The sequence below is a fragment of the Scyliorhinus torazame genome, chromosome 28, assembly GCF_047496885.1.
Source record: "Scyliorhinus torazame isolate Kashiwa2021f chromosome 28, sScyTor2.1, whole genome shotgun sequence".
Lineage (NCBI taxonomy): Eukaryota > Metazoa > Chordata > Chondrichthyes > Carcharhiniformes > Scyliorhinidae > Scyliorhinus > Scyliorhinus torazame.
Genome location: NC_092734.1, coordinates 28,692,470 through 28,718,700, shown reverse-complemented (window position 1 = coordinate 28,718,700; position 26,231 = coordinate 28,692,470). Strand labels below are relative to the sequence as shown.

Below are 26,231 nucleotides of genomic sequence, written 5' to 3'. Positions count from 1 at the left end.
CGTTTTCACTACCTTACTGAGTTCCCAATCTCAGCTGCATTGTGCGGGAAAATGCCAAACAAAGCCCAATATTTCCTTGCGATGGGGAGGAATAAAATGGAGAATGAGCTGTATCAGAGTTATTCCCATGCCTTCTGGCAACTGCAGAGTGCTGGCAGAGGTCTGGGGATAGGCCATTTGTTTGCTTCACTGCTGTACCTGATGGTCTATGGAGTCCAGAGAAAGGGAAGCTAGATAAAAATCTAATGCTGGTTGTGTGCACACTAAAAATAAAACAAATTACTTTCAGAGGAGCAAATATACAATGAAACTCTGATTAGGGGCGTGATTCTCCCAAAAGGAAACAAAGTCCCCTAGTGAGCGCATTTAGCCACGTGTTTTCCAGCACTTAGTGCCGAGAAACACATGGCTATTCAACATGACATTGTACAAGGGGCATAAACGGTGAACGTGCGGCTGAGGCCACATGTAGCCCCGTTTGGTACAGTGGGGAGCTTCGCTCGTCAGAACTCCCCGGTGTGGCAATAGGTTGGGACGCATTTAAAAATGGTGTCCCGATCTCCGAGGACCCCCTGAAGCTATCCCCGACCTCCCCCCAGCCCGAATGCACTATGGGAGGGTCCTCGACCCCTCCTTGCACACCCCACCCCCCCAACACCCAAGCAGGGAAAACCCGATCGCGCGCATACAAAGAATGCCAGAGTGGCACCTTGGCAGTGCCAACCTGCCACCCTGGCAGTGCCAATGCTAGGTGGCACTGCCAAGGTGCCAGGCTGACACTGCCAGGGTACCCAGGTGGCACTACCAGGGTGCCCAGGTCATACCAGCAGTGCCAGGGCACCACCCTGTCCAAAGGCCTCCTATTCCCCCACGATTGACGTCCCGCCTGGTCCCCGTTTGTGGGGACCAGTGTTGAACGGCGCTTGCCCGAGGTCTCCGAGGTAAGAATCCCAAGGCCTCAGATATCTTGAGAATCTGCACATTAGAGTGAAACTAACTGTCGCGTTCTAATATGCAGATTTGCCAAAAAGTGATCCCGCCCACAATGGGCAGGATTTACATCGCAACGTCTCGCGAGATCGCGTTGGATCACGCAAGGCATTGCAAGCCAGGTAGATCCTGGGAGCGGGGTCTCCCAGCTTTTATCGCCCATGCTGTGCCGCAGCGAGTTGCTTTACCGTCGCAGAGTGGCCATTCCCAGGGGATCTGTACCAAGTAAACGGTTTTATTAAGTTGAGTTTGAATTACCTTCGGAGTGACTGTGATTGTTTTGTGAACCATTAGGAATTATTTTATGGAATGCAGGCAGTGTTAAAATTATATAAAAGATTGGTGGCGGCTCTTAGATCTAACATTCCATAAAGGTAAATGCCTCAATCCCAGAGGTTGCTTTCCCCTTTGAGAGCTGACTGGTGGTGATTTAACCTGAGGGTCACCACACCTCATGCCGTACAGAAATTGAACCCACGCTGTTGGTGTCGCTCCGCATCACGAAGCAGCCATCCGGCCAACTGAGATAACTATTCCCCCAACATGCCGTAGCAACATAGTAAAAGCAAAAAAGTTGACAAAGACAACAGGAACAACTTGCATTGATGTAGCGCCTTCAGAGCCTCATTATAGAGGAGTAAGGAAATAAAATAAGTGTAGAAAATAAGAGTGCAGAAGAAAATTCTAGAGTGGGTGACCAAAAGAGGTACGCAGCAAAGAATGGTCTGAAAGGAGGAGTGTGAATGGAGAGGGGCAGAGGTTTAGGGAAGAAATTGAGCCCCGGGCCGAGGAAACGCCCAACAATGTTGCCAATTGTGAGCTGAAAGGAGGCGGGGTGCGCCAGGGAATTGGGAGATTTAAGAGGCAGGGGTGTGGCGGGAAGGTACTTGGTGCCGTAGGAAGTTTTTGTGCTCGGGAAATGCCACAGTGGGATTTAAACACAAGAATTTGGATCAAATATGGCCAACCAGAAACAAGGCTGATGCCTACCTGAATAGTTTTCATGATAAATCTGTTCAGTTGCCTGTAGCAAGTTTAAATGAAACGATAGTTAGCAAATAAAATTAATGCGAATCTTCAGCAATATGGCTTGCTGACTAAATCTATGTGATTATTTTTTTAAAAACGTAATGACAAACAAATATGCACTGAATATTGTACCTTTCTGAAGCCTTCGTGCATGAATGTGTCCCCTCCAGGCACTTCATTCTGAAGGGTTTGAAGACCTTTTCGTATGTCTTCCCTTTAATTGAAATACAATTACTTAATTTCAAACAATAGTCAGTGATCACTGGGTATATTTAACATTTGCCCCTATTTTCTGTTACTCAGATGTACCGCCCAAAAGAGTGAGGACTTGCCAGTGGGTTATTTTTCATTTCACAAGGCCAGCAATGAAGACCTTTTTAATTAAAGGAAATGACCTACTAAAGCAAAAACATTCGCAATCTGTATGATTGAGACAGCTAAATGCTTGTTTCGTGTTTCGAGTGCTCCAGGACAAGACTCACCGATTTGCAGTTAATTTCATTAAGGTTGTACTTCTCGTAGAGAACACGATAAAAGACATTCGTAGCTGAGGACTGAAAAAAGTCAATTATTAGTGGGGTACTTTGAATAAATTACTACCAGGCTTGACAGCAATTATGTTAAATAAACGTGACAATACCTTAAAAATTTCTCAGCCAGTCGCTCAACAAAAGAATATATTTCAATCCAATGGTGTCGAACACTTCCTGATCTGAAAAAAAATGTACAGTCAACATAATTATACCGTTAGCCTGGACTACCGACAAAGTCCTGCGCTGCCCGGCCTGTTGAATTTTGACTGAGACATAAAACTGAGAAGGAGGCTTGGGCAGCACGGTAGCATAGTGATTAGCACAATTGCTTCACAGCTCCAGGGTCCCAGGTTCGATTCCCGGCTTGGGTCACTGTCAGTGCGGAGTCTGCACATTCTCCCAGTGTCTGCGTGGGTTTCCTCCGGGTGCTCCGGTTTCCTCCCACAGTCCAAAGATGTGCAGGTTAGGTGGACTGGCCATGCTAAAATTGCCCTTAGTGTCCAAAATTGCCCTTAGTGTTGGGAGGGGTTACTGGGTTGTGGGGATAGGGTGGAGGTGTGGGCTTGGGTAGGGTGCTCTTTGTAAGAGCCGGTGCAGACTCGATGAGCCGAATGGCCTCCTTCTGCATTGTAAATGCTATGGTCATAAAACCTTTTGCCTTCTCAGCTGGGCAAAAGATTCCATGACACTATTTGAAAAATAATGAAAGTTCTCCGCTGTGTTTTGGCCAGCACCGTTAGAAACACATTCAAACTTAAGGAATAGGAGATGGGGCTGCTTGAACCTGCGAGGTCATTCACTAACATCATGGCTGACCTCAACCCACTTTCCCACCCGATTCCCATATCCCTTGACCTCCCCTCGAGTATATAAATCTTTGGCTGAGGATTTATAGCCTTGAATATACTCAATGACCGAGAATTCATCGACAGCCCTCTGGGGTATAGAATTCAAATATTCATAACTCTAAGCGAAGTAAATTCTCCAGGTTAAGTCTTAAATTCACAGAATCCCTACCGTGCCGAAGGAGGTCCATTCAGACCATCGGGTCCGCACTGACCCTCCAAAAGAGCACGCTATCCAGGCCCATTCCCCCACTCTCTCCCCGCCAATTGATTGGATTTATTGTCACGTGTACCAAGGTACAAGTGAAAAGTATTGTTCTGCGTAGAGTCCAGACAGATCATTCCATACTTGACAAGAACATAGGACAAAAACACAATTCTTTTTATCCCCCCAATTAAAGGGCAATTTAGTTTTTCCAATTAAGGGGCAATTTAGTGTGGCCAATCCACCTACCCTGCACATCTTTGGGGTGTGGGAGTGAGACCCACGCAGATACGGGGAGAATGTGCAAACTCCACAAGGACAGTGGCCCAGGACCATGATCGAAACCGGGTCCTTGGTGCAATGAGTCTGCAGTGCTAACCACTGCACCGCGGTGTTGTCTACATAAGACGTACATAAACACACAATGTAAATACATATGCACAGGCATCGGGTGAAGGGCACAGAGTGTAGTACTACTCAGTAGAGAAGATGTGTGGAGAGATCAGATCAGGCCATATGAGGGGCATTCAAGAGTCTAGTAATAGCAGGGATGAAGCTGTTTTTAACCTGGTAGTGTGTGTTCTCAGACTTTTGTATCTCCTGCCCGATGGAAGAAGTTGGAAGAGAGAATAATCCGGGTGGGAGGGGTCTTTGAATATGCTGCCCACTTTCCCAAGGCAGCGGGAGGTGCAGACAGTCAATGGATGGGAGGCAGGTTCGCATGATGAACTGGGCTATGTTCACGACTCTCTGTAATTTCTGAATTGATCGTGGCCAATCCACCTAACCGGTACATCTTTGGACTGGGGGAGGAAACCCACACAGACACGGGGAGAACCTGCAAACTCCACACTGACAGTCGCCCAAGGCCGAAATCAAACCCGGGTCCTTGGCGCTGTGAGGCAGCAGTGCAAACCACTGGATCAACCTCTTATTCTGAGATGATGCCTCCTGGCTCAGACTCGCCATCCAGGGGTGAAAAAAACCTCTCAGCAACTACCCTGTCAAGTCCCCTCAGATTCATACATCTCATTATCTCGGTGTTGTTATGGAACCTTACTTTTCACAAATTGGCTGCCATGTTTAATCTAATTACAAAGTGACTACATTTCACAAGTATTTAATGGATTGTAAAGTATTCTGGGAAATCCTGAGTCCATGAAAAATAATTTTTAAAGACCAGATCTTTTGTATTGCAATGCATGTAGTGGGAAAAAAACTACATAACTCTTAAAAATTATATATATTGTAGCCCAGAAAATAGATTTGACGAGTGCATTATAGAACATACCATCCAACAAGTATATCTAATCTAACTTTGCATAAAGCTGTTCAAATATTACCCAAATGGAAACACAATCCGTGCATTGCTATTTTGCAGATCATTAAATATTTATGCTATGCAATTATATACTGCCAGCAATTCCTCGTAATTGATTGCAAACTAGCTCTTAATAAACTTGTAGTAATTACGTCACAAAGACACAACATGTGGTGTGAACATCATCATAGATTGATATTGAATGCACTTTTAGGGAAAAAAGATTGAAAGTTGCTGTTAACAGAAAATAACTAAATATTAATAGAAGCGCCTCACAAAATAATGTCATGTGAGAGTACCTTTAAGAAATGGGTGTTTACTACTGCAGTGCTGTCAGAGAGTGAGTGGAGCTGGGCTGTCTGTCAGCTTCTTACTATCGTTTTAGTCTGTTTGCTGCAGGGTATGTTTTAGTTTCGTTTTCAGAGCTGGACAGCAGCAGTCACAGCCAGAAGGTGTATGAATCTCTCTCTGTAATCTAAAGACTGTAAATCGATCCTGGTGATTTAAAACTAATAACAGCAGTGACCTTAAACTGATGTGCTTCTGGTAAAAGGTGTTTTAAGTCATAGAATTTACAGTGCAGAAGGAGGCCATTCGGCCCATCGAGTCTGCACCGGCTCTTGGAAAGAGCACCCTACCCAAGGTCAACACCTACACCCTATCCCCATAACCCAGTAACCCCACCCAACACTAAGGGCAATTTTGGACACTAAGGGCAATTTATCACGGCCAATCCACCTAACCTGCACATCTTTGGACTGTGGGAGGAAACCGGAGCACCCGGAGGAAACCCACGCACACACGGGGAGGATGTGCAGACTCAGCACAGACAGTGACCCAAGCCTGAATCGAACCTGGGACCCTGGAGCTGTGAAGCAATTGTGCTATCCACAATGCTACCGTGCTGCCCTTGTCGTATGGATGTTAAAAAGGAAGCTTAAAGGATTACTTAGTGTTGTAGTCTTTGGGGGTTGTATTTGAATTAATGGTTGCTAAGATGTTCACTGTATGTTTTAAAAAGGTTAACTTGAGTTCATAGAATAAACATTGCTTTGCTTTAAACAATACTTTTCCATTTCTGCTGTGCCACACCTGTAGAATGGGCCGTGTGCTCCCCATACCACAATCTAGTAAAAGTTGTGGGTCAGGTGAACTCCATGATACATTTTGGGATTCTCTAAACCCTGGCCCATAACAATAAGAAAAAGCTTTTGAACATGGTTGGGACTGTTTTCCTTGCAATGAAATGGAATGAAAACCACTTATTGTCACAAGTAGGCTTCAAATGAAGTTACTGTGAAAAGCCCCTAGTCGCGACATTCCGGTGCCTGTTCGGGAAGGCTGGTACGGGAATTGAACCGTGCTGCTGGCCTGCCTTGGTCTGCTTTAAAAGCCAGCTATTGAGCCCTGTGCTAAACCAGCCCCTGTGCTAAACCCTGCCAGCCCCATGCTCGTTGCAGCAAAGGCTGTTGATTGATTTTATAAAGTTATTCAAAATCATGAGGGGTCTGGACAGAGTAGATAGGGAGAAGCTGTTCGCACGCGTGAAAGAATCGAGAACCTGAGGGCATTGATTTAAAATAATAAAAACAAATAAGTGACAAAAGAGGAAAAAGCGGCTTGACAGAAAGCTTCTTGACGTGCGAGCGGTTAAAGTCTGGAATGCACTGTCTGCAAGTGCAGTGGGGGCAGATACAATTGAAGCACTCGGAAAAGAAATTTGGCTGTCATCTTAAAGGGAAATAAGTGCGGGAATATGGGAAGAAGGCGGGCGAGACAATGGCTTGAAGTGAAATCCTCATTCAGGCAGTCAGTGCAGATACGAGGGTCCAACTGGACTTTTTCCTGAGTTTTAACAATTCTGTGATGTACAGCTTAGGGAGACCCAGGGGTCAATTTATGACAGAAGTCTCATCACAAATGATGAATGAAATGAAAATCGCTTATTGTCACAAATGAAGTTACTGTGAAAAGCCCCTAGTCGCCACATTCCGGCACCTGTTTGGGGAGGCTGGTACGGGAATTGAACCGTGCTGCTGGCCTGCCTTGGTCTGCTTTCAAAGCCAGCGATTTAGCCCTGTGCTAAACCAGCCCCTTAAAATAATTTGCCTACACTGATCATAGGGATTATTGCTTTGAGATCATTCCTCCGTGAACATTATTTAAATAATGCCAGTTAACCACCTGTGACATTGCACAGAAAAAAAATGTTACTCTGCCCCCCCCGTAGATGTCCTGCATTCCTCCCCCACAAACTCTTTCCATGTCTCTCTCTCTTGCTTTTCTGCTTCTGTTCCATTCTATTTTTTACCTCTGACGCTCTATTTGTCACTGGCCGAAATTTTCCATCCTCGCTCGGGGCAGGGTGTTTCTGGTGAAAGTGAACTGAGTTTTTGGCTGCAACGCTAGATTTTCCAAACTCGCTCAAAACGTGTCCCGCCACGGAAGGAACTGGAGAATCCCGCCCATTGGCTATTTTCCACAATCTTGGTTTCTGTCCTTTTCTTGCATGGGTCAGTCTTTTCCATATTCCTTTCAATCTCTCTATTGGTTCGGACATGTGGGGCGTCATTCTCCGACCCCCCCACCGGGTCGGAGAATGGCCGTTGGCCGCCGTGAATCCCACCCCCGCCGAAGTCTCCGGTACCGGAGATTGAGCGGGGGCGGGAATCGGGCCGCGCTGGTTGGCGGGCCCCCCCACTCAATTCTCCGGCCCGGATGGGCCGAAGTCCCGCCCAGAAATTGCCTGTCCCGCCGGCGTAAATCAAAGCTGGTATTTACTGGCGTGGGCGGGCTTCGGGGTCCTGGGGGGGCGCGGGGCGATCTGACCCCGGGGGGTGCCTCCACGGTGGCCTGGCCTGCGATCGGGGCCCACTGATCCACAGGCGGGCCTGTGCCGTGGGGGCACTGTTTCCCTTCCGCCTCCGTCACGGCCTCCATCATGGCGGAGGAGGAAGTGACTCTCCCCACTGCGCATGCGCGGGAAACTGTCGGCGGCCGCTGACGCTCCCGCGCCGCATTTCCGCCAGCTGGCGGGGCGGAAATCCCTCCGGTGCCGGCCTAGCCTCTCAATGTTGGGGCTTGGCCCCCAAAGATGCGGAGCATTCCGCACCTTTGGGACGGCGCGATGCCCGTCTGATTGGCGCCGTTTTTGGCGCCAGTCGGCGGACATCGCGCCGTTGGGGGAGAATTTCGCCCGTGAAATTTAAAGTTCAATTCCCACATTTGGAATTGAAAGCTAGTCTCAGTCACGGTGACCATGAAACTATAATCGATTGTTGTGAAAACCCATCTGGTTCACTAATGTCCTTTAGGGAAGGAAATCTGCCATCCTTATCTGGTCTGGCTTACATGTGACTCCAGACCCACAGCAATGTGGTTGACTCTTTACTGCTCCCTGCAATGGCTGAGTAATCAGTTCAAGGGCAATTAGTGATGGTCAACAAATGCTGACATTCCCACATTGGCTCAGCTGATAGCCCTCTTGCTACAATGTCAGCATGCTTCAGCTCAGGCTTGACCAGTGTGCGGCCCGAGGGCCGAATGTGACCCCCGAAGCCCCTCCATGTGGCTCCTGGAGTCAGTTTTCAAAATGCCATGCAAACAGGCACTTTTGAATGGAGAATACGCATGAAGCTGCTCTTCCAATCACAGGCCGTTTCTTTCTCATGTTTGCTGTTTATAGACTCACTAGAAACAAACTGATTGGAGGAGCAGCAGACGTCAGTGACAACGAGTTTGGGCTTGGGGAACTGCGCACCAGGCAGCCGAGGATCAGGACCGACAGAGCCAAGAGCTGAGGACTCAAGGAGCAGGGCGTAGGGAGTTGAGAAACAGGGTCCTGAGAGCCAAGGGCTGGCGAACCAATGAACGAGACCAGAGAGCCATGGGGCAGGGGCAGGGAGGTGAGGGGCAGGGAGCCGAGGGCTGGCGAGCCAAGAAATGTAGCCAAGTCAAGGACCAGGGCCCGGAAGCCAAGGAAGAAGGTCAGGGAGCCATGGAGCAGGGGTGGGGTTCCGAAGACTGGGAGCAAGACCCAGGGACAGGAGGTGTCGGGACGCGTGGAGGTCTAAGCACACAGGAGGGCAGTCTGGGCACAGGAGAGCTTAGCCCGGGCATCTGGAGTGGGACCCAGGCATCTGGAGTGGGACCCTAGTCATCTGGAGTGGGACCCAGGCATTCTGGAGCTGAGCATGAGGCATCTGGAGTGGAGCCCACTGGCATCTGGGTGACTAAGTGTGCGGGGCAGAGGGAGAGAGTGTGTGCGGGGCAGAGGGAGAGAGTGTGTGCGGGGCAGAGGGAGAGAGTGTGTGAGGGGCAGAGGGAGAGAGTGTGTGAGGGGCAGAGGGAGAGAGTGTGTGAGGGGCAGAGGGAGAGAGTGTGTGAGGGGCAGAGGGAGAGAGTGTGTGAGGGGCAGAGGGAGAGAGAGCGTGTGAGGGGCAGAGGGAGAGGTGTGAGGGGCAGAGGGACCCTAGGTGCACAGGGAAATCACCCATCAAAAATGAGGAACATGGGGCAAGATTCTCCGACCCCCCGCCGGGTCGGAGAATCGCCGGGGGCTGGCGTGAATCCCGCCCCCGCCGGTTGCCGAAGTCTCCGGCACCGGATATTCGGCAGGGGTGGGAATCGCGCCGCGCCGGTTGGCGGCCCCCCCGCTCTATTCTCCGGCCCGGATGGGCCAAAGTCCCGCCGCTAAAATGCCTGTCCCGCCGGCGTAAATTAAACCACCTACCTTACCCGCGGGCGGGCAGGCTCCGGGGTCCTGTGGGGGGGGGGGGCGCGGGGCGAACTGGCCCCGGGGGGTGCCCCCACGGTGGCCTGGCCCGCGATCGGGGCCCACCGATCCGCGGGCGGGCCTGTGCCGTGGGGGCACTCTTTCCCTTCCGCCTCCGCCACGGTCTCCACCATGGCGGAGGCAGAAGAGACTCCCTCCACTGCGCATGTGTGGGAAGCTGTCAGCTGCCGCTGACGCTCCCGCGCATGCGCCGCCCGGAGATGTCATTTCCGCGCCAGCTGGCGGGGCACCAAACGCCTTTTCCGCCAGCTGGTGGGGCGGAAATTCGTCCGGCGCCGACCTAGCCCCTTAAGGTTGGGGCTCGGCCCCCAAAGATGCGGAGCATTCCGCACTTTTGGGGCGGCACGATGCCCGTCTGATTTGCGCCGTTTTGGGCGCCAGTCGGCGGACATCGCGCCTTTTCCGGAGAATTTCGCCCATGGTTTTCTAATAAGCCTGTAATACTCAACAATAAAAATGCAAGTTAAATTATTTTTTCACCACATCTCAGTGGCCTTGTAGGTATATTTTATACTAAATGAATCAGCGCATTTTCTAATTATAGCAGCCTACGCTACAGGAAATCTGCTGATATACATTAGAGTTCCCGTTTTGTGAAGTCAGTACTGTGGGCATAGGTTTAAAAAAATTGGTCTGATCATTGCAAGTTTCAGTGAAAAGCCTACAGGAAACCTGTGGGTAAGGTTAGTGTAATGAACTGTTTGTTTGCCACTGACCACAAACCAAGCCATTATTGTATCTACTTCCACCACTCTTTCAGGAAGTGCATATCAGATCTTAACAACTCACTGCTTTTTTTATTCCTCATGTCACCTCAGGTTCCCATAAAGATGTATATTCTGGTTATAATACTAACAATCTTTATTATTATCACAAGTAGGCTTACATTAACACTGCAATGAAGTTACTGTGAAGAAACCCTAGTCGCCACATTCCGGCACCTGTTCGGGTACACGGAGGGAGAATTCAGAACGTCTAATTCACCTAACAAGCACGTCTTTCGGGACTTGTGGGAGGAAACTGGAGCACCCGGAGGAAACCCAGGCAGACACGGGGAGAACGTGCAGACACCGCACAGACAGTGACCCAGGCTGGGAATCGACCCTGGCGCTGTGAAGCAACAGTGCTAACCACTGGCTGCCATCCTTTCTGCCACTTGAAACTGTTTCTCCTTTTTCAGAACCTTTCAAGATCTTGAACACTTCTATCAATCTCCACTTAATTGTCTCTGCTCGAAAGAGAACACCCCAACTATACTAGTCTCACTTCATGTCACTGTGAGACTTGCATCTCTGGTACCATTCTAGTTTTTTTTGTGTTAAATTAGTGTATCCAATTTTTTCTTTCAATTAAGGGGCAATTTAGCATGCCAATCCACCTACCCAGCACATCTTTTTACATTGTGGAGGTGGAACCCACGCGGACGTTGGGGGTGGGTGTGTGGGCTCCGTGCGGGCGGTGGTCACAGGGAGAGGGGAGGTCACAAGAGGGTTTTGAAATTAAGAGGAATTTAAAACAGAGTTGTTGTCAGTCTAGGAAACATTGGAGGTTAGCAGGCACAGTTGTGATCGATGAATGAGACTGGGAATGAGTTACGATGCAGGCGGCAGAGATATGGATGAGCACAAGTTCTTGCAGGGTGGAAGATAGGAGATTGGCAGTAGAGCATTGGAGCAGTCAAGTTTGGAGGTAGCAAACGCAAGAATGAGAGTTTCAGCAGCAGATGAACTGATGCAAGGTAAGAGTCGGGCAATAGTACCGAGAGGATGGAGGTAGCGTTGGAGCTACCAAACAAACACAGATTGCAAATGGTCTGGCTCAACTTCAAAGAGTTGGACTGGTAGCGACGGAGTGGACCTCTTGGTCAGGACTAACGGCAATGGTTTCGGTATTTCCAATATTTAATTGGAAGACATTTCTTCCCATCGAATATTGGCTGTTGAACAAGCTGAGACAGATAGATCCCCGGGGATTCCAGAGGAAATGGTTAAGGAGTGGGAAGAGAATTCATTGCGGATGATTCCCTGGCTACGATTAACTAGAGAAGAATAGGGCCAAGCAAGGGGAGTTCCACCCAGCTGGGCACTGGAGGCGAGGCGTCGATGGGGAACTTGTGTGACAAACTGTCGAGTATGCAGACTGATTGAGAAGGATGAGGAAGGGTTGATTACCACAGTCACAAAGTAAGTTATTTGTGACGTGGTCGTTTCAGGACTGTGACAGGGCCAGAAACCTGATCGGAGGAATTGGAACATCGAATTCCAGGAAGCGGGCACACATTTGAAAGGCGCTGAATTTCCAATGACTTTGTAGAAGAAAGGGAGGTTGGAGATGGAAGCTATCGCATCTTCCATATAATGGCTTTAATATCATAAAGCTTATTAGCAATATTTAACAGGAGGGTGAATGAGTAAAATTCGACACCCGAGCTACAAAGGGAGGTACTGAAATGAAAGTCGCCTTAATTCTCGAGGACCGTGGGCTGCTCTCCCCTTTCATGGTGGTGGTGGTGGTTGGTTGGTTGGGGGGGGGGGGGGGGGGGGGGGGGGGCTAGCTGGCTGGTGATGGTTTCGCCTGGGGGTCGCCGCACCTTGGGCCGGAGGGGGGTGGGTGGGGCCTTCTTGGGTGGCCTCAGCTGTTGAGGGGGTTGGACCTGCGCTTTTGGCGGCCAGAGAGACACTAGAACAGGTGACAAAAAGCTTGTTCTTTCTTTTTAAAAATTTTAAATATAAATTTAGAGTATCCAATTATTTTTTTTTAAATTAAGGGGCAATTTAGCGTGACCAATCCACCTACCCTGCACATCTTTGGGTTGTGGGGATGGGACCCACGAGGAAGCGGGGTCCTCCGCGCGGGTGGTGGGATCGAGCCCAGGTCCTCGGCGCCGTGAGGCAGCAGCGCACAAAAAGCTTGTTCAAAGAGACACGTTTCAGCGAGCAACGTTCGGGAGGTGAGAGACGTAAAGAGGCAGGGAGACTTAGGGAAGAAATTCCCACTGCTTAAGCAGCTGAAGGCACAGCCACCGATAGTGGAACAATAAAAATCGGGGGTTGCCCGACTAGATTGGGAGGAGTGCAAATATATCATAAGAGTTGTAGGATTGGAGGAGGTCACAGAGAAAGGGAAGAATGAGGCCTTGCAGAGATTTATATCCAAGGTTGAGAATTTTAAAATGAAGGTGTTACCAGACCGGGTTAATGTCGGCCGGTAAGCATAGGCTTGATGCGAATCAGTAAATGGGCAGGTTTTATAGAAGTTACAATTTGCTTGCTTTGTTTGTCTGTGTTCTGTAGGTAACGGGCAGCTTTGAGTTATGAACTGTAATGTCAAATGAAAGAGACTCTCCCCCCCTCCCCACCCACCCAAGTATCATTCTGTTGGGGTGGAGGTCAGCGTCTCCATCCTGTGCCTTGTTCTGGCTGGGAGATCTAATGGGAGTTTTTACATCTTGAGAAGATGAAATTTGCCCTAAGGTGGGCAATTGAGGGGTTCCACAAGAGATAGGGTTTGTTTATTTTGCACTTTGGAGAGCGAGCTGCAGTCAACTGTGGGGGTGGGGGGGCTGTTGGTGCAAGGTTTACTGTATTTAGGGATGTATGTTTTTTGTCTTGCTTTGTAAAATGTTAAAATGCTAAAAATTTGAATAAAAGTACTTTTCCAAAAAAAAAAACACATTAGGTGCGAGCTTTCAAGTGCTTGAAGCACACTGCTCAAATTGTATTGCCTCAAAATGTTATATTCAGAAATAAATAACAAATAATAACCGTAACAAAAAGGTATGGAATGTGCCAATGAACACATTATGACCAGGAATAAAAACTTAACAATTTCAAAATCTTCTGATCAAATAGCAAGAGCAAGGAGTGGAAATAAAGTCAATCAGATTGCTGGAAATTCTGCACAATAGCTAGAATTTGACAGGAAAGGAACAGGCTATTTGTTGAAACAAACCTACACTGTTGCTCATACTCTACCTGAGCATCCTCCCACTTTAAATCACCTCACCCTGAACAATCCTTTGGACTGCTATTCAGCTGTCCACAAAGTTAATGGCTCTCAAACTCCATTGGTTGAAGAGCCTCTTCTCAAATGGGTTAGCAGTCACAGGCCCACCCCATACATTCTAACACCGCATTAAATCATACTTGTAACATGAAACTGCTGCATGCAGAGTGTTTTAAAAGTGCTTTTAAGAAAACAGTAATTTAATTACAGATGTGAGATACGTGCCTCAGCCTCTCACTGCAGAGACTGTCAATTGCTGTGTGTGCTCTCCCAGGTGAGGTATTCAGTCCATGCTATGCTGCATTTGTGGTGGCCACGTTCACCCTGTCATCAGGCTTGCATTTCATGTTATTTTGCGAGTCCCCCCTGAAAATCTCTATGGAACCCAGTTTCAGAACCACTGCACTAAACTAAACCCTTCTCAAAAAAAAAGGACCCATAAAATGATGGATGTGAAAAGGGCCAGAATTGGCAAGAAAAGGGAAAAAACCTACCTGTCTCAACACATGCGAAGTAGGTTTTAAAATGTTTGCCATCACGGAGCAGACATCTCTCCAAGAAAGTCATTGTTCTAGTTTCTATTCTTCCCAGAGCCATTGCTAGCAGCTGAAGTGAGAATAGAGCCTAGCAACCAACTGTGCCCACAATTTCCAGTATATCAGTCTGGCCAGCGTCATTGTGGAAAACATTTTGTTTGTGTAGCAGCATTCTGGGGCTGGTTTAGCACAGGGCTAAAGAGCTGGCTTTTAAAGCAGACCAAGGCAGGCCAGCAGCACGGTTCAATTCCCGTTCCAGCCTCCCCGAACAGGCGCCAGAATGTGGCGACTAGGGGCTTTTCACAGTAACTTCATTTGAAGCCTACTTGTGACAATAAGCGGTTTTCATTTAATTTAATTTTTCATTTCTCGAAGACGATGTATGTAGTACAGCTTGCAGTGTAAGAACATAGAGGCTGTCTTCCCTCGAGAGTCGAAAACATGATAAAACATGAACTTTGCAACCTCTTCGACAAACATTCTGATGGAAATATTATCTGTGACGTAAAGGTAAAGTGCAAAAGAGACACTGGCTGACATTTTGTCAGCTCAGCAGGGTTGTCACCCACCAGGCAGAGAACGAATGGGGAATTTCTCCTCTATAGGTGAGGCCTTCGGGCACAGAATACGCCACCGCTGGGCCGTCCCCATGATTGACGTCCCCTGTAGAACATAGAACATAGAACAATACAGCGCAGTACAGGCCCTTCGGCCCACGATGTTGCACCGAAACAAAAGCCATCTAACCTACACTATGCCATTATCATCCATATGTTTATCCAATAAACTTTTAAATGCCCTCAATGTTGGCGAGTTCACTACTGTAGCAGGTAGGGCATTCCACGGCCTCACTACTCTTTGCGTAAAGAACCTACCTCTGACCTCTGTCCTATATCTATTACCCCTCAGTTTAAAGTTATGTCCCCTCGTGCCAGCCATATCCATCCGCGGGAGAAGGCTCTCACTGTCCACCCTATCCAACCCCCTGATCATTTTGTATGCCTCTATTAAGTCTCCTCTTAACCTTCTTCTCTCCAACGAAAACAACCTCAAGTCCGTCAGCCTTTCCTCATAAGATTTTCCCTCCATACCAGGCAACATCCTGGTAAATCTCCTCTGCACCCGCTCCAAAGCCTCCACGTCCTTCCTATAATGCGGTGACCAGAACTGTACGCAATACTCCAAATGCGGCCGGACCAGAGTTCTGTACAGCTGCAACATGACCTCCCGACTCCGGAACTCAATCCCTCTACCAATAAAGGCCAACACTCCATAGGCCTTCTTCACAACCCTATCAACCTGGGTGGCAACTTTCAGGGATCTATGTACATGGACACCTAGATCCCTCTGCTCAGCCACACTTTCAAGAACTTTACCATTAGCCAAATATTCTGCATTCCTGTTATTCCTTCCAAAGTGAATCACCTCACACTTCTCTACATTAAACTCCATTTGCCACCTCTCAGCCCAGCTCTGCAGCTTATCTATATCCCTCTGTAACCTGCTACATCTTTCCACACTATCGACAACACCACCGACTTTAGTATCATCTGCAAATTTACTCACCCACCCTTCTGTGCCTTCCTCTAGGTCATTGATAAAAATGACAAACAGCAACGGCCCCAGAACAGATCCTTGTGGTACTCCACTTGTGACTGTACTCCATTCTGAACATTTCCCATCAACCACCACCCTCTGTCTTCTTTCAGCTAGCCAATTTCTGATCCACATCTCTAAATCACCCTTAATCCCCAGCCTCCGTATTTTTTGCAATAGCCTACCGTGGGGAACCTTATCAAACGCTTTGCTGAAATCCATATACACCACATCAACTGCTCTACCCTCGTCTACCTGTTCAGTCACCTTCTCAAAGAACTCAATAAGGTTTGTGAGGCATGACCTACCCTTCACAAAGCCATGCTGACTATCCCTGATCATATCATTCCTATCTAGATGATTATAAATCTTGTCCCTTATAATCCCCTCCAAGACTTTACCCACTACAGACGTGAGGCTCACCGGTCTATAGTTGCCGGGGTTGTCTCTGCTCCCCTTTTTGAACAAAGGAACAAAGGGACCACATTTGCTGTCCTCCAGTCCTCTGGCACTATTCCTGTAGCCAATGATGACATGTGGTGGGAAGATCGCTCACTGAGATAGCTGGTCAATCAGAGGCCAGCCTTTACCGCCAGAACCAGTGACAGCCGTTGACAGCACTGCACCCATCCAAGGCCCAGGATTGCAGAGAGATCTCAGGCCACAGGCGAGTGGAGGAGATCTTTCAGTGGCCATCCCAATTCTCAATGCCGGGTTCCTTGATCATCGGTTACATGCTGCCTGATCGTGAGGCCTTCCCACCCCCCCCACCCATCGGGGAGGTCGCTCGTAAACCCTCTGGGCGGCCGTCCTGAGCTACCACTAAATTGTGGTGGGATCAAGGATAATGAGTGTCAATCGGCCCATTAATAATCCCAATTGACATTTCTCCACTAGTGGCCGGGAATCCTGCAAAAGATCATTCGGCCCTCCCATTTAATCAGAGGAAAGCTAAGAGAATTATATTGTTTATTGCGAGACAAATTCATTAGAAAAATAGGGAGGGTAAACTTCACTTGTACAGGGTACTGATGGGACCCCATCTGGAGGACTGTGTACAGTATTGATTAAGGAAGGATGTAAATGCATTAGAAGCAGTTCAGAGGTTTTCTAGACTACTACCAGGAATGGCGGGTTGTATTATGAGAAAAGGTTGGAGAGGTTAGATCTGTGTCCACTAGGGGCAGCATGGTGGCACATTGCTGCCTCACGGCGCGAGGTCCCAGGTTCGATCCCGGCTCTGGTCACTGGCCGCGTGGAGTTTGCGCATTCTCCGCACAACCCAAAGATGTGCGGGGTAGGAGGATTTGCCACGCTAAATTGCCCCTTCATTGGAAAAATATGAATTGGGCACTCCAAATTTTTTTTTTTTAAAGATCTGTGTCCACTCGAGTTAAGAAGAGTAAGATACGACTTGATCAAAACCTTTACGGTCCTGAGGGGTATTGACAGGGTGGATGTGGAGAGGATGTTTCCTCTTGTGGGTGAATCTACAACTAAGGGTCATTGTTTAAAAATAAGTTATCAGTTAAGGAGGAGAGGAGGAGAATTTATTTATCTTCGAGGGCCATGGGTCTCTGGCACTCTTCCTCAAAAGGCAGTGGAAGCAGAATCTTTGAATTTTCTAAGGCAAAGCTGGAGAGATTCTTGATTAACAAGGGGGTGAAAGGTTATCGGGGGGGGTGAAAGGTTATCGGGAGGTAGGCAGGAATGTGGGGTTGCGGTTAGAATCAGATCAGCCACGATCTTATTGACTGGCAGACTAGGCCCCAGGGGGCTGAATTGCCTCCTCCTGACCCAAGCTCTTATGTCCTTATACAGGTTCAGAAGGAGAAAGAAAGAGAAAAAGACAGGGACCGCAATTCACCCAAACAGCAAGGGTGATTTCGGGCGGGGGTTTTCCCGCTGGCCTTTTGGGTGAGATCCAGACCTAGATGCACCGACACTTAAGTAGTTTTTTTTTTTAGGCCTTGGGGACTTCTCCCTGGTCTAGCCCACACTGGTGTAGACCAGTCCTAATTGCCACCCGGTTGAGGCAACTCCTGAGAGCCACTTTAATTTACGTGCATGTCATTACAGCAACTTCAGGGTTGGTTCTGATTGGTATTAAAGTAAAAGGTTACCAAAGGCGAAATCTTGTTGGTAATTTCTTCATTTGGGGGTCATTCACTGTGTGATTAGTTGGGTTTACGGTTCCCCCGCGGGGATTGTATCAGAAGCTAACATCTTGGACAGCAACTTCAATATTTTCACATCCAAACACACATTCATTTTCCCCTGAAGTTGCTGGATGATATGCACGTAAATTAAAGTGTGCACTGTTTGCTCACTATCATTTTGAAAAGTAAAATTCTAGTCCAGCATTTCATTTTCAGCAGTGAAAAATCTCCAATATCAAGGTTTATTCTTGGATACAATCAGGGAACTGAACTAAAAACATTGGAATGTTAACACTACTCTTGGCATGTGTGGATTGACAAGCCATCAATAGTTGTAAATGCAATCTCCATCAGTTAGTTTCCCCTATTTATTTTACATGTTCATGCAAGGACCCAGGTAACAGTATTTGGTAAACTTTATTCTCAAACCAGGAAAATAATGACTCCTGTATTGAAAAGGCTTTAGGAATGTAGAATTGCAATGATGCATTGAGTAGCAAATGAAATGTGTAGGCTTAAGGTGTTATGAACTAGCATTTTCTAGTCTACATGGACTGCACTTTAGGGAAAATCCTGAAGGCTCAAATATAGTTCCCTAGCCATCAGCAGCAATTCGCTCCATCGTTCAACATATGTAAACATAGACAATGAGTATGATAATTGACCATAAGGAACCATAGCAAACATGTCTGACTTTCTCCTCGCCTCACATTCAGACAATATGTGGATCAGTCTCCACAGGCTTCCCTTGCTCAGCTGTTGTTAACTTTGCAGTACTTCATCCTCTCTCACACTCGAGTAGAGATGTGGAGTTTGCGATCAGAGGCAATAATAACTCTGGCTGATTTATTTTGCCCTGTTTATCCAAGGAACACGGAGGCTAATGACAGCTTCTTGATCTTGAAATGCTCTACAACAGAAACCTGGATTTATGTAGCGCCTTTAGAAGAGAAAAAGAAACCCCAAAGCATTTCTCAAAGGTGCAGGAAAAGGCTAAACACGGAGGCAAACAAGGGAATGTTGAGTTGAGTTTTGGAGAAAGTCTTAAAGAGAGGTGGAAGATTACCATGTGCGGCATACAAGCCGAAGATGAGATGATCCATTTCAATTTCTGAAGGATATTTCTAAGGTGAAGCACGGTGCACTGAAGACTGACTGGGCCTCCACTCTGCTTAGTTCTCAACTTTCCCATGTTGTATGGAGCCACATTTCACGAGGTGGAAGTCACGCACCTCCTTGAGTGAGAAACTATCAATAATAGATCCACTTGAATACCACTTAACAGCTCATTAAAAACACCACTCTTGCGAGGAGAGGGAGACAGTAAGAAGTCTTACAACACCAGGTTAAAGTCCAACAGGTTTATTTGGAATTACTAGCTTTCGGAGCGTAGCTCCCAGGAGCAGCGCTCCGAAAGCTAGTGATTCCAAATAAACCTGTTGGACTTTAACCTGGTGTTGCAAGACTTCTTACTGTGCTCGCCCCAGTCCAACGCCGGCATCTCCACGTCAGGAGACGGAGAGCCAGTGGAATCAGGCTTTTAGAATGGCCGTTTACAAGCAATAAGGAAGACTATACAAACTATGCCCCCACTTCACTCTGCGAACCCAGTCATGTTCTCCTCACTCCCCACCAGCCCACCTCATGCAAGAGGGCTGACCTTAAAAACATTACATATTTTAATGAGTCCCAGCAATTTCCCTGGCCTGGAATCCATACTTCAGCATAAAGCCAGCCAGGTGTATCTGGTGCATCTCAACTCACTTAAGCATAGCATCCACCACAAACATCCCTGATCCCAACTGAGTCAATGCGGAGCAGAGATTTTAGGGAAAGGGAGTCTCGATTCATCCCTGAATCTTCTAAATGTCAGAATACAATCCAGCCTCCTTTAAAGACAAGTTGGGACTGGTGTCACAATGGCTAGCACTCTGCCTCATAGCACTAGGGACCCGGGTTCGATTCCAGCCTTGGCTCACTGTGTGGAGTTTGTACGTTCGCCCCGTGTCTGCATGGGTTTTGCCCGGGTGCTCCGGTTTCCTCCCCTAGTCGAAAGATGCGCAGATTGTGGATCGGCCATGCTAAATTGTCCCTTCGTGTTCCAAAGATGTAGGGCTAGGTGGACTGGCCATGGTTGATGCGGGGAATTACAGGGATAGGACGGGGGAAGTAGGCCTAGATAGAGTGCTCTTTTGGAGAGTCAGTGCAGATGCGACGGGCCAAATGGGGATTCAATGATGGGAACTGCATGCAACTTGATCTCCACTGTGTTTGGGGAGTCCCCCACAGCTCTCCTTCTGGAATCATGGTAGGAGACTGGCGGAACACCAGAGAAATATCAGACCCTTCGTCTATAAACAAATATTTACAATATAACACAGTGCTTCAAAAATACAGAAATGTTTTAACATCTTATGATTAGTCAGACGCTTAATTAAAGTTTTTTTTAAAAATCGAATGTCACACTTTATGTACTTTTAAAAGTGAAGTAATCAGCTTCTTGGATTTTAAACGTTAACTTTAAACTTTTCCTATCTATCTGCCAGCTAGATAGGATATTGCTACTCAAAGGGTCCAGGGAGAGCAGAAAGGATGTGAGCTCAGTGAATCCTTTCTTTGTGCTGCCTGGATTGTATTCCGCTTCCAAGAAACACAAGCTGAAAATGGCCCGTTTCTCATACCCTGTTGCTGAACTCGCAGGAACCATAAACGCTGCCATGTATGCACACAGAAACCTTTAACAAGCTGAGGTCAATGTCGGTTCTGTCATCGGCTCCGAAACCATCCGACACGTACAGCAAAGATGCTGGAAATGATTAGCAAGTTGGTCAAGCTCAGACAGAAAAAGACAGGTCAACGATTCAGCAAAGGGGCATCAACCTGGTCAGCCACAATGCATTTTCAGGAGTGTGACTTCATTACAGATTTCCAGGATTGCCTTTTTTTTTAAAATCACACACTTCAGCAACTTGCCTCTTCAAAATCGAAGAATGCTAAGTTTCCCTGTGAAGTGTTTCTGAATTCTTAACAATTTGCTTTGACGTTGTGGTGACCAGGCAGGCTATTTCACAGTATGTTTGTGGCTTCTTTTAGTTCCTTCGTCACTCACAGTGCAGATGTCTCTCTTACTCAGAACCAGGGTATGTATCTGGCTCACACAGTAGTGCTGCTGTTCTCTCGGTGTCAAATACATATCTCTCTCTCTGTCAGTACTGGGGTCTCTCTCTCTCTCTCTCTCATCTACATAATTATTACCTCCTTTTTAATCTAAGCAGATATTCCAGGGCAATACTGAAGGATTGCTGTGTCAGAAGCGTAGATCAGACTTGAAGCCGGGGCCCAGTCTGGTGACACGCGAGTACCCATCAACAACATTCCTCCTGCACAAGCATCACTCGGCAGATTAGCAGCTAACTCGTTTTATTTCATAAAAATAGAAAGTGTTGGAAAAACGCAGCCAATCTGACAGCATCGGTGGAGAGAGAAACAGGGTTGACATTTTGGGTCCAATGTGACTCTTCTGCAGAACCGCAAACAGCTCTGAAGAAGTCATTATGGGCTCGAAAGGTTAACTCCGTTCCTCTCTCCGCAGACGCTGTCAGACCTGCTGCGGTTTTCCTACGTTTTCTGATGATATTTCAGAACTCCAGAATCCGCAGTCTTCCGAGGGATAGGTATGTCAATTCAGGTAATTTTCTTTTCATCAGGGCCAGTTGTCCCTCTCAAGCAGCATTCTCCCCCCCCCCCCCCCCTCCCCTCAGGAATATTGCATCTAGCACAGTGGTTAGCACTGTTGCTTCACAGCACCAGGGTCCCATATTCGATTCCAGACTTGGGTCACTGTCTGTGCGGAGTCTGCACGTTCTCCCCATGTCTGCGTGGGTTGGCTCCGGGTGCTCCAGTTTCCTCCCGCAAGTTCCGAAAGACATGCTGTTAGATAATTTGCACAGTCTGAATTCTCCCTCTTTGTGCCCAAACAGACGCACGAGTATAGCGACTAGGGGATTTTGCAGTAACTTCATTACTGTAAGCCTACGTGTGACAATAATCTACCGCTCGCTACAAGGGTGTCTTACTCGGGGCAGTCTCGTTCAGAATTGGGAGCAGTAAGGAGTAGGCAACTCTGCCCCTCGAGCCTGCTCTGCAATTCAATAAGACCATGGCTGATGTGATTATAACCTCAACCCCACATTCCTGGCTACGCCCCAGATAACCTTTCACATCCTTGCTTATAGAAGGATTTATCTCGCCCTGCCTTTATAATTTTCAAAGACTCTGTTTCCACCATCTTTTGAGGATGAGAGTTCCAGAGACTCTAGGAGGACAAACTAGAACCCGAGGGCACAACCTCAGATTGAAGGGACGATCCTTTAAAACCAGAGATGAGGAGGAATTTCTTCAGCCAGAGGGTGGTGAATCTGTGTAACTCTTTGCCACAGAAGGCTGTGGAAGCCAAATCAGAATGGCTTTAATTTATTTTTATAAATTTAGAGTACCCAATTCATTTTTTCCAATTAAGGGGCAATTTAGCGTGGTCAATCCACCTACCCTGCACATCTTTGAGTTGTGGGGGCGAAACCCACGCAGACACAGGGAGAATGTGCAAACTCCACACGGACAGTGACCCAGAGCCGTGATCGAACCTGGAACTCTGCGCAGAGAGTCAGAGTGCTAACCATTGCCCCACCTTGCTGCCCTACTGAGAGTCTTTAAGACAGAGATAGATAGGGTCTTGATCTTGATTAATAAGAGGATCAGGGGTTATGGGGAGAAGGCAGGAGAATGGGAATGAGAAACCGATCAGTTATGATGGAATGGCAGAGCAGACTCGATGGGCCGAGTGGCCTAATTCTGCTCCGATGTCATATGGACACGCGACCCCGTCAGAGAAAATGTTCTCCTCATCTCAGTCTTAAAAGGGTGGCTGTTTTTAAACAGTGACCCCTAGTTCTAGGCTCTCCCACAAGAGGAGATATCCTCTGCACGTCCACCCTGTCAATACCCCTCAGGATCTTCAAGGTTTCAGTCAAGTCGCCTCTCATTCTTCTGAACCCCAGCGGATGCAAACCCAGCCTGTCCAACTTCCCCTCGTAAAACAGCCCGCCCAATCCAGGTATTAATCCAATCAACCTTCTCTGAACTGCAGTCAGTGTCTAGTTCTCTTATTCAGTAATGGGACTTTTGCTCAATCAGTCTTAGTGTAAGAATCGTATTACTCACTGCCAATGTGCCTGTCATTCAGTGCCCCTATCAATGCTTCTCCCACTCATATTGAGTGAGCACCAGTGACTCCTGCTGGTAAAGAGTTCATATGCATTGTCTTGCACAGGTCACTCTGTTTCTGACTGCATCGCTTACCTATGAGTTGGTGTATCGCATCCCATCTCACCTACTGGCTGGGTGCATCGAGTCCAGTGCCAGTATCTCTTACCCATCGGGTGTATCCAGTGTCAGCATCTTCTCACCCACTGGCTTGTAACTCACCCACTGCCAGTATCCCTCACCCACTGGCCACATGTATCCAGCCCAGTGCCATTATCACTCACCCAGTAGTGGGGTGTATTCTCACCCAGTGCCAATATCCCTTACCCACTGAGTGCATCCAGATCAGTGCCAGTATCTCATCCACTGGCTCGCTTTATCTGGTCCAGTGCCAGTATCTCCCATCCACTGGCTGAGTGTATTCAGTCCAGAGCCTCCCACCCACTGGGTGTATCTAATTGAGTGCCAGTCACACCCACTGGCTGTGTGTCTCCAATCCAGTGCATCTCACCCACTGGGTGTATCCAGTTCAGTGCCAGTGTCCTCCATACACTGGATAAAGCCAGTCCAGTGCATCACATCCACTGGGCGTATCCAGTTCAGTGCCAGTGTCTCCCACACACACTGGGTGTATCCAGTCCAGTGCAGCCTGCCACTGAGTTTATCCAGTTCAGTGCCAGTGTCTCCCACACACACTGGATGAATCCAGTCCAGTTCAGCCTGCCCACTGAGTTTATCCAGTTCAATCCAGTGACTCCCACACACTGGGTGTATACAGTCTAATACCCGTGCCTCTAACACACTGGGTGTGACCAGTCCAGTGCAGCACACCCACTGTGTGTACCAGTCTAGTGCCAGTGTTTCTCACACACTGGGTGTATTCAGTCTACTGCCAGTGTCTCTCACACACTGGGTATATCCAGTCCAGTGCAGCACACCCACTGTGTGTACCAGTCCAGCGCCAGTGTCTCTCACACACTGGGTATATCCAGTCTAGTGCCAGTGTCGCCCCACGCACTGGGTGTATCCAATCTAGTGCCAGTGTCTCTCACACACTGGGTATATCCAGTCTAGTGCCAGTGTCTCTCACACACTGGGTATATCCAGTCCAGTGTAGTCTGCCCACTGGGTTTATCCAGTCCAGCGCCAGTGTCTCCCACACACTGGGTGTGTCCAATCTAGTGCCAGTGTCTCCCCAAACACGGAGTGTAACCAATCTACTGCCAGTGTCTCCCCACGCACTGGGCGAATCGACTGCCAGTGTCTCCCCACGCACTGGGCGAATCGAGTCACAGTGCCCACTGTCGTCCCCCCCCCCCACACGCACTGGGTGCACCCAGCGTAGAGCCTGCCACCTCCCCCCCCCCCCCCCGCGCATCTAATTGAGTCGCACCCACCACTGGCTGTGTGTGTCTCCAATCCAGTGCATCCCACCCACTGGGTGAATCCAGTGCCAGTCAGCTGACCCTGTCAGGCGCGCGGGGAAGGGGTGATGATGAGCTGGCAGAGGCGCGAGCCCCAGCACCCCCCCCCCCCCCATAGCAGCTGGGCGATGGGGGCGGAGATAGTGCGGCGGCGGCGCGCGCGAGCCCTGCTGTCTGTCTCCCCCCCCCCCCCCCCCCCCGCAAACGGCCCTGCGCGAGCCGGCTTTCAAACTGGGAACCGGTCCCACGAGCCCGGGCGACAGTTGGGGGGGCGAGGGTATAAAAGGCGCGGAGGGCGGCCGGTTGCCTCCCAGACTGGCCGTGCTCCCGAGGAGCGGCTCCCCGCCCGGGGGGGGGGGGGGGGGTACAAAAACCCTCCCACCCGCTTTTCCTCATCACATTTCTTTGTTTTGACTGACTCGGCCGTCGAAGTAAACACGAGCACAAGTTTAAAACAACATTTTGCGACCTCCCTTTTTTTCCCCCAAATCCACCGACAACAACAAACCCGTCACTTTATGCCGGGTTGACTCCATTTCCATCCCACAAAACACACCCGGGGAGAGAGAGAGAGAGAAAAACGAACCCCAGAGTAAACAAGAGCCCGCTTTGCACACTCACTTGTCCAGAATAAAGTAGAGGTCGAAAGCCCCGTGGCAGGAGGTCCGGCCGCTCTCTTTGTCCTCCGCCGCCGCCGCCGCCCGGTCGCAAGTCGAGGGGCCCAAGAAGGCGCCGAGGAGGAGGAGAAGGGGCAGCAGCAGAGCCCCGCACACGCTGCCCGCCGCCGAGCTCGCCATCTTCTCCTCCCGGGGGCGCCGCGCCAACACAGGGAACAGCGGAGAGGGAGGGGGGGGGGAGGAGCTCTTCTCCCTCCCTCCCAAAAATAATACCCGCCGAGGCGGTCTTCCCCCCACCCTCACACTTCCCCGGCTCCACTCAGCGCCTTTCAGCGGAGGGTGGGCGCCAAATGCAGACACCCCGCCGGCGGGGGGCGGGGGCGGGGGGCGGGGGGGCAGCTCACCTGGTGAGCTGTAAAAGCAGAGCCAGGGCAACCAACAATAATCCCCCCTCAGAAAGCTGCAGATTAAACATCTGCCCTGTATCAGAAAGGGGTGCTGGAAGCCAATTCCTCAATAACCCTCGCCATTCCAGATGTGTTAATGCCAGTTTAACGCGGGGGGGGGGGCTGGCTCTGTTTTTACAGCTCACCTGGCGGGTGAAAAATGTCAATAATCCCCTCCCAGAAGCTGCTGCAACAAGTTAAACATGTCAGAAGGGAAGCGAATCCCTCAGTAAGCCTCAAGATGAGAATTATTTTTATCCCCAAGGTAGGGTTTTGCTTTACAGTTTAAACAAGGCTGGGGGGGGGGGGGGGGCTGTTTTTTACAGCTCACCTGGCGGGTGAAAAATGGCACTAATCCCTCCAGAACCGAATAAACATGTGCACTGTCAGAAAGGGGTGCTGGAAGCTAATTCCTCAATAACCCTCAAGGTTGGAGATTTTTTTTTTACAGTTTAATTAGGGCTTGGG

The 26,231-nt window shown here is 48.8% G+C and overlaps 1 protein-coding gene across 3 annotated transcripts in view; it reads right to left on the bottom strand.

The window, feature by feature from the left end:
* The window catches only part of antxr1d (ANTXR cell adhesion molecule 1d), a 204,037-nt gene extending 178,418 nt beyond the window's left edge, over positions 1–25,619 (bottom strand). For 2 of the 3 annotated variants that reach the window (XM_072491758.1, XM_072491757.1), the window contains exons 1-5: positions 25,322–25,619; positions 2,660–2,731; positions 2,502–2,573; positions 2,152–2,233; positions 1,981–2,014 (exon numbers count right to left, since the gene is read on the bottom strand). In XM_072491758.1, coding sequence (XP_072347859.1) covers positions 1,981–2,014; positions 2,152–2,233; positions 2,502–2,573; positions 2,660–2,731; positions 25,322–25,497 — 436 coding nt within the window. In that variant the 5' untranslated portion in view covers positions 25,498–25,619. The remainder of the gene's footprint in view (positions 1–1,980; positions 2,015–2,151; positions 2,234–2,501; positions 2,574–2,659; positions 2,732–25,321) is intronic. The other variant, XM_072491756.1, reaches the window with a different exon arrangement.
* Between the last annotated feature and the right edge of the window lie 612 nt (positions 25,620–26,231).